At 33.2% G+C, this 14,675-nt stretch overlaps 1 protein-coding gene across 3 annotated transcripts; it reads right to left on the bottom strand.

Annotated features, from left to right (window-relative positions):
* Window positions 1–11,552: 11,552 nt before the first annotated feature.
* On the bottom strand, window positions 11,553–14,532 carry LOC132200110 (serine protease gd-like). 3 transcript variants are annotated; one of them, XM_059625316.1, is made up of 9 exons: window positions 13,760–14,532; window positions 13,451–13,683; window positions 13,225–13,396; window positions 12,853–13,173; window positions 12,611–12,793; window positions 12,445–12,557; window positions 12,233–12,382; window positions 12,032–12,185; window positions 11,553–11,976 (listed from the first exon to the last, which is right to left on the bottom strand). In XM_059625316.1, the coding sequence occupies exons 2-9, from the start codon at window positions 13,652–13,654 to the stop codon at window positions 11,750–11,752; spliced, it is 1,524 nt and encodes a 507-aa protein (XP_059481299.1). In that variant the 5' UTR covers window positions 13,655–13,683; window positions 13,760–14,532; the 3' UTR covers window positions 11,553–11,749. The 3 variants fall into 3 exon arrangements, with proteins under 3 accessions (XP_059481299.1, XP_059481297.1, XP_059481298.1); XM_059625314.1 differs by having other exon boundaries at window positions 11,554–11,976; window positions 13,781–14,532; XM_059625315.1 differs by having other exon boundaries at window positions 11,554–11,976; window positions 13,451–13,680; window positions 13,781–14,532.
* Between the last annotated feature and the right edge of the window lie 143 nt (window positions 14,533–14,675).

Here is a 14,675-nt window from a genome sequence, read left to right as displayed (position 1 = left end):
GAGTGGGTATCATATTTGATCAATTTTAAAGTACATGATAAATTTATTATTTTATGTTATTTTTATTTTAATTGAACCACCTTAAATAGAGAATTGAAATTTAAAATTTAAGTCCACATTAGTTTGCATCTTTTTGAAGAACCCTACCTAATCTATCCTATCGGTAAGTGTTAATTATAAAAAAAAAATTATTTTTGCACAATGCTCGTTAGAATTTCAAATATTAATAATTTTATTCTACTTTAGAAATTTCGTTTTTTAAACTATGCAATTTTATAGAATAGAATATGAAAAATAAATAATTTAAATATTTTTAAGTTGAGATTGTTGAATGAAAATTCCTTTCTGAAAGATGATCTGATCTAATTTTATTTTTTAAGCCATGAGTATGGTTCTGCACTCAACAAAATACCGCTCCCTATTTCGAATTTCACGAATAATTGAAGGTTGAAGTGGAATTTTTTTGTGAATGTTCGTAAAACAGGAATTAGGAAACGTCAATCGAGAAACCGCCCAAAAGAATGCAGATTAGTTGAATTTTTGTTTCTTTTGACCCTGAAATTGGATTACGTACAGGTGAAATAATTACAATTTTTTTAATTGTAGGTACAATTATTGCACTTCCTAAAATATCAATCAATTATCAAAGGGCTCCACCTGAAAACAGTTATGCTTCCTGATATTTACTATCCAATGATCCCATATATATTTTAAAGTGTCGGTTTTTGTTATCTCGTCACACAGTGACTCAGTCTTCAAATTGACGCAAAAGAAAAAAAATTGAAACCGGTTCAGTACTTCCTAAGACAACGATACTTGCACACGAAATTTCAAGCATTAAACATAATATTAAAATAATGAATAGAATTTGGTCAGTTTATGGCAATATTAAAAAATAAATTGATATTAAAATTTAAAAAAAAAAACGTGATTTGAAAATTTTGAAATTAAATTGGGTTAAATTTCTAAGTCTCTATCATTATTAAAAAAGGGCTGCTTTTTATGTTTATATGGACAATACATACTTTAAATTTCCCCATTAGTTGTCTTTTCTTAAATGAAAGAACATAATTATGCTTTCCCGTGAATGAATTCAGACTTTGTAAAATTTTACAACTTGACTTTTAACTGACGCACCTTACTTTAGCTCGCACACGCGTTTTCGGCGATAAACTTGCAGGTACTAAAAAAATTTCTGCGCCTTATCATCTAGTCCGACCTGTTTAAAGATAACAAGTTTGGAGGTTTTGGCTGGAAAGAGGCGGCTTAAAATTTTTACAATAATGAGAATTCTTTCGTTGCCCAGCTGGCCTTGCATTTTTCTGGCATTCGACGCGCATTCATTGTGTCAATTTTTCGCGTCAAGTAATATCAGAGCAAAAAAAGCTCAAATTGACTTATTTTTCGATCGGAGCAGCCGTTGTCGCGCTATGAGCTTCAATACGCGCCGGTCTCTGCTTGCCACTTTGCTCGGCGCTTGATTTATTAGAGGTTTGCGTGAATTTAATATTTTAGTTAGCGTTGAGATAAATCTTTCAAATTTCAGAATTGCTAGCCATCTAAATTAAATAATTGTTAATTAAAAGAAAAAATTATTAATTATCTGGAGCAAAGTTATGAACGTTTCTGCGTGAATATTGTCATTTTAATTTTTAAATTTAGAGAAAAAATGTTAAAACAAACCCTTACAGAAAATGGTAGCTAATTAAATTTTCTACAATTTCTTTTGTAATCGTTTTGTTGTACAATTTATTTTTTATTTTTCAACAGAATGATCAAAGTCTAAATAATAATTTTTTTTTCATAGATTTAAGTTTTTTATTTTTCTGAGATAGCCAATCGATTGGAAATTTAATTTCAATCTATTTTCAAATTTCATCTCAATATGTTGATCCTTGATCCGTGTTGAAGTAAGAGCGTATTGGACAAAAACTTGCAAATCGGTCTTGACGGCAGTTTTAGGTGGCATCTGTCAGTACTTTTTAATTTAAAAACGGCTCAACATATTTAGATGAAATTACTCTCATTGGTATGAATTTTGTAACTTTGAATAGTTGATACCAAAAAATGAAATAAATAAATTTTAATTATTAATTCATTTTTAATTGTCTTTTAAAATTTCAAATTTAAATGAATTATTGAAAAGGAATCGGTGAAATGCAAACCAGATTTATCGCTTTCAATAGTTTCAATGCTACTATCCCTATCTAAGACCTCTACTCTGGCATTTCCTTCAATTCTCTTCTCTGTGACGTGATGATCTCTTCCATTAATTGCGTGCAGATTCAGACTGCAATGGAAGAAGCATGTGTGTATGCCAGCGTACTACTTTTCTTCGCATCACTTGTAGTTCATCTCACGACCGCTTATTTTTTTCCCTTTTAACAACTCATTAATTTCCCTGCAACAACTCTTCTTTCAGCCAAAATTTTTTCACTTTTATTAATTAAATTTTAAAATTTTCTACAACTGCTTAGCAGATGACCGCACCATACGCCTTTATATAATTGAACAGTTATAGACAATAAAAAATTTGCATACTCGTAGATTTCCTGGTCCAGATTTCTCGTTTTTGCAGCAAAGACGGTCAATTGGTGCACTGCAGACACGAGAGGGGAAAGATGCAATTTACCTCATTTGTGCATAAACGCGTCACCCACATAGCCTCATAAGCAATTTACTGGTTATGGACATAATTGGCTTTATTTAGAGCTTAGCATTAACTCTATTGTAAAGATTATTTAACTATTTAAAAAAAGTTTAATTAAACTTTAGCAATTAAAATAGTTTCAAAAATTAGGAAAAACGCAACTTTTAAATTTTATAAATTTTTTTAAATTTTAAAACAGACATATTTGCTTTCTTTGAAGAAGTTGACACTCGAGGAGATGATCATGGAAATGAAGATTCGGGCTTTTCCTTTCCATATTTGCTTTCCATACGTTTTTTAAATTTTATTTTGAGATTAACAATTACTTAATTAAATTATAAATATGAAACATAGTTTCTAAGATGACTCTCATTGTCAGACAATAGATTTCTTTCAAAAATAGTTAATGTAAAGTTACAAAATAAATATTTTTTACTTTTTAACACGATTAATTTTGTTGCATACACACACATAAATCATTCATAGTCGTCAGTGCGTGGAGAGATTGACACCTGCAATGTCACGCAAATCATCACCAGTGTCACTCTCCTCTGCTCGCAATAAATCAGACGATCTTGTTGAGATAAAAAAAATAGCAAAGTTAACAGTAGCAAGCTCACTTGATCCGGAGTTCAATTAGCGTGCGTAATCATCGTGGCTTTTGTGTTGAGTATTATACGATCGGTCTATTGTTCGCGTTAATAACGATATAATAGAGCATTTAATGGTGCCTGTAAGCGAGAAGAATAACACTTTGTTCAACGGATAGATAGGGACAGGTCGATGCAAAATATAATCACGCCCTGTACTCGCGGCAACATGATCTTCCTTTCAGCTATCAGGTGAAGGATGACATGAAAAATGTGATGCAGTGCGTTGGCAAACCTAAGGAAATTGCAAAATTTAGATTTGTTGTATTATTTATTATAAAAGATAAAAGTATCTTGTCTTTTCAACAAGCAAATTTGATTAAAGTTTTTTTTTCATATAAATATGACAGGCATTTTGAATTTTATTTTATGTTTATGATAGAAAGTATTTAAAAGTAGAGTTAAAATTCTTGTGATGATGAATGCTATAAGGCTGTGCTAGATTCAAGAGACTATAAACAATAATAAAGGTCTGCGATATTTTCTATCCGAGCTAGGAAGTCAGGTTGTCAATGCAAGTACTGCAAAGTGAATCAAGGAAAGTGTCCTGGATGGAGAAGCTATATCAATTAAAGAAACCACCACATTCCACGATCGTCTCACAACTTTTTAAAAAGTAAATAAAAAAACACAAATCTTTTGATATTCAAATCAAGATTAATTTTCTGGTCAATTTGATTTACTATATCTGGAAGGATAAAAGTTGTAAAAAATTATACAAATCGGTAGTTAAAATTACTCTAAAGTAGAATTTTCACATTTTATTTTTCTGTTGAAAAATTTCACGCCGATGAACATCTTACTCTAAAGCAGCAGTTACACGCAAAGATATAATTAAATAAATATATGTTTTCACGCTTCCAAAGACTTGAATATTTCACCTTTTTATTAGCCAAATTTCACACCTTTTCATTCAACCCAGTGCGGTTTTTGTTTATCTTCAAAAAGATAATTACCATGACCACAAGTTAGAAGAATAATCGAAATTTATTCTTTATTTTTTTAATGCAAGTGATCAAAAAGTGTGCGTGCGAGAGAGCAGCTCCGCTAAAAAAGACATGCTTGTTTAGTGCCATCTCCACCGTCTATATATTTTTCACGTTATTAATAGGCAATTTTTATTTATTAACAGTCACAAGGTTTTAGCTAAAAAATGCGGTAGGGCGGCAGGTGTGAATGCGTGCAATTATACTCGTCAGCTCCTAATTTACATTTTTGTTTTTATGATACACCGGAATTGACGAAAACCTCATGCTGCAATTACAAGAAGAAACCAGTTTTGAGCTTTGGCGGCACAAGTCACTGTATTAAATTCCTTGAAGAGGCGTCAACAAAAGTTATCTATATCAATTAACGTCTTTAGCTGCGGAATTTATTTGTTTACTCTTGAAGAAATAATTAGTTCTTTTTATCATTTTAAATAGTTTATTCTTACAAATCTTACAGCATCTTAAGTCGATGAATTTTACTATCAAAGTAATAAAAAAAATCATTAAATGGTTGCAAAACACCATGAAAATGAAACTGCATTAATTGAATTGGACGTTTTTAAATCAATTTGTTTCACGCAAAAACTCGCTATTTGAGGCGTTGATAATTAAGTAGTTAATTAGATTTGCTGGCAGTATTCCACTTTTCAGTTCCTGATTGTTCAAACACCGATTTCAACCCAGCATCTGTTTGCTGATAAGTTTCTAAAATACAAGTATTGAAATCTGCGCGGTGCACGATCTCATTAAGTGAAATTGTATCATAACGCGTTTATTTGCCCCTTCTCATTGGATTCAATTCTAGCACGCGTCGATGTTAATTGTTCATTATTGGACCGATGGAGTTGGACTGAACCAAATCAATTCAAAAATTAAGACGCGCATTTATTAAGTCCATGTTAAATCTGCACCACCAAAAAATCAAAACCGTCTTCTTACAATTGGCCTGATAATTTTTTGTTTTAATTTTTTTTCTTTGATTTTTTTTAATAGACAAGAAAGATAAAATTAAGTGGCGAATTTTGCAACAACAATAAAAGGTACAGCTTACTTTAATTAATAGAAAAAAAAATGAATAAATAAAACTACAGGCTAAAATTGTATGCATAGTTTTGTAATAAAAAAATATATGGAGGACTTCCTTTTTCTTACTCATCCGCTACTTGCAAGGCCGCTGACGTGAACCGAAGTGCAATTTTCTGCATGCACGGCCGAGTGATGCACCGGCAATCATCAGCTGGTGAACCAGGTCAACGGACCAATTGGTCACGCGACTCGTTACTTGATTTTGTGAAGAAGCAGAGCCGGTGCAAAAAACGTTCTGTGCCACGTACTCTTTCAAGTGTAATAAGAAGTCGCAATGGAAATGAGCGAGATCCCAATGAAAAAATATGAATCAAAATCTTTCTGGTTTGTATCTGGTATTGAACAAGTTTGCTTTATTCGTAAATCTATAAAAGAAGGGAATGTTTTCTGCGGCCTTATGATATGTTGGAATTAATTAATTTCATATTATTTAGCACCCGAATTATAATAATTTTTGTGTTTTTGCAGAAAAATAGTAATAGGATTACTTAAACAAACTAAACAATTCATTTAATTGTAAAATACTTCTATTATTAAAATAAAAAAAAAATATGTTTGTAGCAAAAAACCTTAGAAATCGTATATTTTGGTTATAAAAAATAATACACATTATTATATAAGTAAAATTGAATAAATGATTATTTGATCATAATTTAGAACTAAGGTTGTGCTAGTTATTTAGTATAATAATATGTTTAATATTATTAAACATTTTTAATTTTTAATATTATCGGACTTTGTGTACTTTATTTCTACAAATTATCAAAAGACCATAATTCAGGCAAATAAAATATGAGCCTTTTCATTTTAGTATGAATCGGACATTTTAATTCTCTCCGTAAATTTAACCTTTTCCTCCTCCTCCTCTTCCAACGAATATCAGCCGATTTTTTTTATTTTTCTTCTTCTTAGCTCATTCCCATTGTTTACTTCCGTTGCGCTTAATGGTCCATCTCGCGCGTCACATTCGTCGCCTTGACTTCAGCTCAAGTGCACACTTGCCTGCTCGTCTATTTAGTCAGTCACACTCTTTGTCGTTTGAATATTCACGATCATAATTTAACGCCCTTTGATCGGGAACAATATGAATATCTGCACGCGTTTGATCTTTCCCAAAAAATTAACCTCGGCCGTCCGTCTGGCGAATTATTTTTTTATTCTTCTCTTGTCGACATCACAATGGTATGCACGGTACTCGCAGATGCATTTTGCTTTTCCGAAGTGAGTTGGCGTGTCTGCCCAGTAAAGCTGCAAGAAAACATTATTATCAAAAGTCTTTGTGTCTCGGCGGTGCAAAAAGCCGAGACCATGAGACTGATGATTCGCCACAAGTCAAATTTGACCGCTGCTGATAAAAGGCCGCGAGTTAATTCAGCCGCGAAACGAGCGTGATTTTACACAAAATGCACTTTTGCTTGGTTAAATAACAGCGTTGCGTAATACAGGAACAAATCAAAATGAAGAGAACATTCTACGCATGATTAAAAAAAAAATCATAAAAAAATAATATTCAAAAATAAGAATTACTTCACATTCATATCCCTGCATCAATATATAATATAATTAAATACCTTTAAGTTAGTTGATTAAAAATTGCCATAATAATTTCATGATTATTAACAAAAATTGAATAAATCAGACAAATAAATAGTTAAATACAAATTTTATATTTAATTTAAATAATGTTTGTAGCTAAAGAAAATATGCTGCATAATTTGTAAAAATAAAAAACATTAATTGGAAATTTGGCAGTAAAATTTTACTGTTTTTAAGTTTTTCAACAAGAACAAAAACCGTTTTTTTTATCAAAATTAATAAATAATATATCTAGTTATTTCTATAACAAATAATAATAGCCAGCTTAATGTAAATCTTTTCATCACACGCCTGCGGGTTTCAGGTTCGACTTAATTTTCCACGGCACATTTGGCTGCTCAAACACCGTTTAGTCCCAACTGTGCGGGGGAATCTCGCGTGACGGCTGCCGAAAAATTGAGTCGCGCTGCAACTGCGCCGGTCTTATTTGCGCCGCTGCTCTTTTCTTCCCGGTGACTTAATCAAATATAACATAACGCTATCTATTTACATCGTCTGGTGAGAGAGAAAAAAAGAAATTTTCCGTTGCAAAATTCTATCTTTCAGTAATGGTGCGCATGGACAATTTCTATCACGCTGAAGGTCGTCGTAATTGAAAATAAATGCATAAATTCACTTGTGTAAAGTAACAAACAATCTCCGTGTCTGCAATTCCGCCGGCGGTGCTCAGTGGAAATTTATAAATCGGTGCAGATTAACTATTACAAATTAATTAGTACCACTGCTGTCAACGAATTGCTTGATACGATTTAATACTCTTGTTCATAATAATTTCGTATCTTCCTTATTTTTGTTGTTTTTTGATGAAATATTTTATTATCTGCAACCCAGCGTCAAAGTAAAAAAGTTTTTAAGGTGAAGTCCAAATTCAAATTCAATTCGTTTTATTTCTCCACAACAAGTCAAAGCATCTGAGTCAAAAATTTACATTACGGAGAAATAGGCTTACAGTACTAGTGAACAACTCACTGAAACTCATACATCATTGAACTGAGACAAACAAGAAATTTGCCTCCGCCCTCAATACTCGCCGTACTGCAGCCGTAAGCAAAATAAAAAAAAAATTAATCTGACATCACAAAACATTTACACAATTTGGGGAAATCGGGGGCCGGACAAGATTTCAATTCGGAAGGGAGGGAATTCCACTGTTGGGCGAGTCGGAAGGAGAACGATTGCAGGCCGAGGTCGGTGCGCGCTTTTGGGGGTATGAGTCGGTGCTCGCCGTCTGTGTTTCGCATCACTCGCCCCACTGTGATTCGCGCCATCGCGTTCATGTTTGTCTCACCATCACGACACTTCCGAAAAAAAGTCAAGTCGTGAAGTAAACAAGACGTGATTTTGTGCTAATTTCCACAAAAAAATGAGGTCATGTAAAAATATTATCGCTCAAAGGAAAGGATTACTTTTGTTCAGAAACTTTAAGATAAAGGTTGTTTAAAGGTGATTTTGTCAAAGCAATTGCTTTTTTAGAATAATATTGAAAAATGTTTTGATACTTAATCAGTAAATTTATTTTCATAATTCATATTTATAGTATATTAAAAAGTTAAATAAAACGTTTGAAGGAGAAAAAGCATTTTAGGGGAATGGTAAAATAAAATCCATAAATTTCAAAATTTTGATTGTTGTATATATAATGTATGTATCCAGTTAATTGGTAAGTAATAATTTAAGTTCAATTTTTTTTCAAGTTCATTGTGCATTCCTAACGCCAAAAACTGAAGAGTAATATCAAAATTTTCTTGCAAGACTTTTATTGTCTATAACAAATGCAGACAAGTGTATTCCTGAACAAAAGTGCATGCAGGAGGCTTAATTTAAGGTAACTGTTCCCCGAGCTTGTTGCATTCACCGTCGTCGGACACCACTGGAGGCGGCGGCGGCACAGCACAATGGAAAATATTTCTGTGTGGCGTGTTCGCCGAGGCATCTCTCAAGACGGCAGCAGCACCTGGCGCTTTTCTCCACTGTAAGGCCGAGCAATTTCTCTGCGTGCACCGAGAGTTTCTATTAGACGCGGTCTTATAACTGTGTGTGCGAAATGCAATTACGTCCTAAGCATATCACGCCACTATTCAGTGAAGTAATTTGTGCTGCTGACCATTGCTGGAGACGTCGTTAGGTGCATTTAATAGCGGCAAGAGTAATTAGTTTGAGACGCTTTTTGAATAATTAGACAAAGGATGTTGAAAATCTCGCCGCATTTTTTTGTGTCACTCTCAGCAGGCGAGATGATTAAAAGGGCCCCGTTGCCGAATGAAAAGCGCTTTTCATGAGTAAACAATTCGCACTTTGGAATTGTATAAATTACTCTCTCGCGCGCCGCCATTTGAATGGTAAAACGCATACACACCGCTTAATAACCCTTTTTGTAATTCCTTCCTCTACTCTCGCGCGTCCTTTGTGAATTCATTTTGCATTTCGCTTGGCCGCATTTTGCTTTGTGCAGAGCAGACACGTCCCACTTCTCCTTGGGACTTTTGTCTGCGCCGAAGAGAGAAACACTTGTTTGCTTTAACACATCCGTGATTCTGATTCTGTTAGGCCACACAACCTAGTAAATTCTCTCATTTGAAAACAAAATCATCATCCTCTCAAAGGGCAAAATCAATCAACTCTCTAATTTCTATACCATTTAAATAAATTCTTTAGAAATATTCCGATGAACAAAACTATTTGACAAAATCATACTTAATATGGAAAATACGAAAAAATATCAAAATCACAAATTTTTGTTGTGGTTAGAAAAAGTCTATTTGAGAAAAATGAGATTTTTATAATTTTGTATTCTCTCCAATGTTGGGAAGGATCGCTAACAAGTCCATCACAAAAAGTAATTAATGCTTATAATAATGTTTAATTAATGAATCTCCGGAAATTCTCAGCAATGATACATCATCTAAAAATTCAATAATATAAATTTAAATTTTAAGCTTCATTGGTAAGAAATAATGATAAAAATATGACAAAGCAAATATTTGACTACAGACCACTTATTTAATATATAATTATATTTCCATACGTCTTGCGAAAGTGTCCTTGCCAAAAATAAATTAAGTGTATTCTTTTTCATTGTAATGTAAAAGGGAATTCCCAAATACGATGAATTTTGCTACTAGTCACTTTACAAAACAGGATGAATTCTTTTCTTATAAAATTGAATATTTTACCCCTCTCATTGTCAATTGCACCTTGAAAATCTTCTGGAAAAATAAATGCAATAAGTATCCTATGCAATGATTTTTTTTGTTCAATTAAACATTTAGGTAAATAAAAATCTAAACATTTTTTAAATCTATTTTTGTATACAAATAGTAATTTTGCTAGACAATTACCCCCGCAAAACAAATATGTGAAGTGAATTAAAGGATATGACAATGCAGATAAAAATTACCTATAACCCCTTGAGCCAATAAATCATGATCAGCATAAAAAAATTAACAATTGTCATTTATTGCGAGTCAGCATCATGTGCAAACAATGGATAATTTGCTAATTAATAATGCACGCGCGCGGCAGGATCTTTGAACAAGCGCAAAAAAGGTTAATACAGCATGTAAACGAGACGGACGACATCGAGTTGTATGGGAAATTTCAGCACTCGCCGAAATGACAAAGTCAATTTCATCCATATAAGATTTTCCGATGTATCCTCTCTGGCGTAATTAGCAATTGTATGCATGCGAGTTAGTTAAAGCCACCGTCTCGCAAAACGACCTCAGTGAAAAAGTAACAATACCTTGTACGCCAAAATAGCGCAGCGACCGTCGCCAGACACATTACTATTTGCAAGTCATTTAATGGCCATAAAAAATCATTTCTAGAGAAATAAAGCTTGTACAGGAACTAGAAAAAATTGCAGCGAGAGTGAACAAAATTTTGAAAGGAGTGTAAATTTAATGATTGATGCAAAAACTTTTTCTTGTCTATTGTCCGTAAATATTTTCTGAAGTTAAACTTCATTCACGAGACATCTGAAAAACAATTCATAATTAAGAAAGCGTCTTTTGGTGCCTCTTGCGTAATTCGCAAGCCACTTTGGCACATAGTCACCTACGCAAAAGAACAATAGAGGCGTGAAATAGCAATACTTGGATCATAGACCTGAAGAATATGTAGGTGGAGTACCATAAATTCTTTTGCATTGTTCTGTTATAGGAGCCGGAATGTTTAGTTTCAGTAAAATTAAATAACTTCATACTTCAATGCGGTCAAAATTATCAATGATAACAATTTTATTGGAAATCATGGTTAATTCAATAATAAATACTCAATTTTTAAATTTAGAATGCTTAAAAAGAATGGCAAGTAGAAACATTCGGCTTATAATAATTTATAGAAATATTATATTTTTATTCTGGAAGGAATTACTACAACTTTTAAATATTCATGTTCAAATTTATTTTCTCATTTTTAATTTTATAAAAATTATTTCACGCATGAACTCATTTTAAACAAATGTAGAATTAGTACTTAAAATAAATTTTCAACACTTCTGTTCAAAACGATTGATCTCATTCAAGGAAAAGTAATAAATAGAGGCAAGAGAAGGATCATTAAATGCTGGCTGATTACTGACTCCAAAGATTTAAATTATAAAATCAATCCCAATTTCTCAGTACGATTTACTCAATTATTTAAAAAAATAAAATAAACAAAACTGCATACTAATCAAGACTGTCTCTATCACTTTCTAGTTGCAAAGTGTCTTTATTGATTGTATCAGAAGGCAATTACTGCCCAGGTACATCATACATACATTCAAATAAAATTATTTAATTAATTTCTATATCAGTGTGGTCCAGCGAAATTTCTCTAACAATCCATGACCAAGTCTTGCTAATGTCTGTAAATACGACGTTCTTGGATGGGTCGCAGGAGTTTTGGTTGCGATCCCACACCGCTTGGCTGACGATGCCGCGGATGTACCATCGTTTTGATTGCGCAGAACGAATGTAAAGCCCTCCGCCACTGTCCCCTTTGCACGGTCCTCCACCTCCATCTAATATTTTTAGAAAACATTAAAAAAAAATTCTTAAAACACGGAACATGTGTACTTTGTTGTGAGCCTGCACAGAGAGTCAAGTTTGTCATGAGTTTTGCAATGTCACTGTCTTGATTGCAATTAAAATCGGAGCGGACAGACATTTCAATTTCCTTCGGAGTGCTCGTCAAACTATTGCCAAGCTCGTCGCGACCCCAACCAATCACCTACACTGCATTTGGATTGGAAATCAAAATGATTCAAATTTTCATACTTGCCCAGTATCACTAATGCCTCTGTTTGGGTACCAAAGACACACAGGTCTGATGTACGCGTTAAATCTGACTTCTGTTTTGAGCGTGATAATGGCAAGATCGACGCCTGTATTCCATGCATAGCCTGGGTGGTTGGTTATTTTCTCGACCTATACTCACAAATTATTTATTATTATTTTAATATCACTTCAGTGGAGTAATTTTGCCTTACGTCTTTTGCAGTGGCTTCTTTTTCGGTAAAGCTGAAAATGTTGTGCTTGCCCAAGAAAACTACGTAGTTTTTCACATTATTTTGTTTTTGGTAATTTGACACACAGTGCGCCGCTAGTTAAATACAACATTGTAAACATATTTTAAAAAAAATTCAGTCCACGCACCTGTTATGACATGCTTTTTGGAAATGAGAGTGCCGCTGCACACAAACTGTGGGCCCCTCTCATTATTTTCGTAAATCGCACTCAGCCAAGGGTAAGAACCTTTTGCGATATTTTCACCATTTACGATTAACTGGATCGGGATTTTTGTAGATGAAGACTTTCCGCAACCAAGAAACTCAATTTCTGCAATTCAAAAGGTTTTTTTTTTATATAAAATCAAGGAAACTGTTTTTTCTTTTTACCAGGGTCTTCTTCTTCTTCCGCTGCTGGGCAAGCAAGAGAAAAATCAATAGGTGGACACCTTGTTGGTGGTGGTACAGGTGGACACCTAGTCGGTGGTGGTGCAGGTGGACAGAAAACTGGACGTGGCGTTGTACATGTGCACTTTGGTGGTGGAGCGCAAGTAGTTGTTTGAATAATTGGTGCAGGTTGATATTGCTCATCATTATCAAATTGATTTCGAAATGGCAACTCCTGATTTTTATTGCTTGTCTCTTCTTTTGGTCCGTAAAATAAATCATAGCCAAGTTTGATTGACGTAAAATGACCGGCGGGGTCGTCAACTAAAATTAACCCATTTATATTTGATTTGAAACGGTAACAAATTTTCCAACCTGGTTCGTAATTGCAAACAGACTTGCCATTTACTGATACACTTGTGAGGTACGGAATAGGCGACCGAACAGGGAAGTGCACTTGGAACTTGATGGGTGATCTGTTATTGTTTTTCAGGCGTCTAAAAACACTGTTAACATTTTCTGCAATGCTAATTTTCCCCACGTAGCTCTATGAAAGAAAATATAAAAATTAATAATAACTCATATTTATATGTTTGAATACCGTGTCAATTTTTTCATGGACCATTATGTTGACAATCAAATTCACTTTGGAGATGTTTTCCGGCGGGGGAACCTGCAGTTCACCGCCTGATAGATCCGCGTCATAATTGAAGTAATTTAAACAAGGGTTGTTGTTATGGAAGGTTCTGCGACAGTCCGTTCCGAGCAAGTTGTTGGCCGTTATCAGTGCCAATAGAGGCCACATTTCTAATATATTTTTAGTATTTCTTGCTGCTGGAGATAAAAATTCAATTGAAATTCAATAAATAAAAATAGTTATAATAATTTAAAATTTTCCAGTTTTCCTCACAAAAAAAAAACGGCTACATACTATCCACCAACTGATAAAAGATGACCACAACGATAGAGTGTATCGTTTGCACTTAACAGCTCAAAGTGGACTGACGAAAAATCAAGAATCTTTTCAAGGTGAATGCAAAAAAAGGTGAACCAGGGCTTGCCAGTTACGAGTTACCTGCGGCCAATTATGTCTATGCCAAATTATTGTGTAAAAACCTGTTAAAGCAGTAGCGATTCTATAAAAGTATAGCCTAACTCATGTTAACAGGAACATGTTTAAAAAAATTAATATTATACTTCTTTGATCATCATAAAACCTCAATACATGTTTGCTATGATCACCATGCTATGCGTACACATCTTAAAATGCTATTTCATATATTTTCTTCTACATAACCACAAAATTTCCAAAATTAATGGAAAATAATTAAAAAAAATAAATTATTAAATGTAACTTATAGTATAGCCAAACCTCTTTAGGAGGTAATATATTATGGGGCGTCACGCTTTGACTTTTAGCTCTCACACAAGCAGACACGTGCTGCACACAATTATTCAATATTTTTTCCTCCAAAAATATTAATTGAATTTAAATATTGTTTAACAATAATAATATATTTTTTGAGAATAGTCGCAGTACTAATTTAAATAATAATATACGTTGATATTATTTTCTATTATTTTCCCTTAGAAACTGCTTAGAAATATTGCATTTTACATGAGAATTTATTTAACTTAAATCATGTATTTAAATAAAATTATCGTTTTTTTATATTACTTTCCAATGTTAGATATAATGTAAACATGTAAAGTCTAATCTACATGTCCTCTCTGATTTCTCAATAATGTCACCCCCATTTTTCGTATATAGTTCCCGTAACTCAGTTGAACAATCACGGGAAAAATTTGAAAGCACTAGAAGATAA

Source organism: Neocloeon triangulifer, unplaced genomic scaffold (genome assembly GCF_031216515.1).
Source record: "Neocloeon triangulifer isolate White Clay Creek 2 clone unplaced genomic scaffold, ASM3121651v1 ptg000014l, whole genome shotgun sequence".
NCBI classification, from domain to species: Eukaryota; Metazoa; Arthropoda; class Insecta; order Ephemeroptera; family Baetidae; genus Neocloeon; species Neocloeon triangulifer.
The sequence above is the reverse complement of the archived record's forward strand: the minus strand, read 5'-3'. Positions and strand labels throughout refer to the sequence as shown.

Excerpts from the sequence above, each read along its gene's own strand:
- LOC132200110 (XM_059625316.1), bottom strand. The coding sequence starts at position 13,654 with ATGTGGCCTCTATTGGCACTGATAACGGCCAACAACTTGCTCGGAACG. Across the intron at positions 13,397-13,450 it reads TCCATGAAAAAATTGACACG|AGCTACGTGGGGAAAATTAG; the intron begins GTATTCAAACAT and ends TTTCTTTCATAG. Across the intron at positions 12,794-12,852 it reads GGAAGAAGAAGAAGACCCTG|AAATTGAGTTTCTTGGTTGC; the intron begins GTAAAAAGAAAA and ends TTTGAATTGCAG.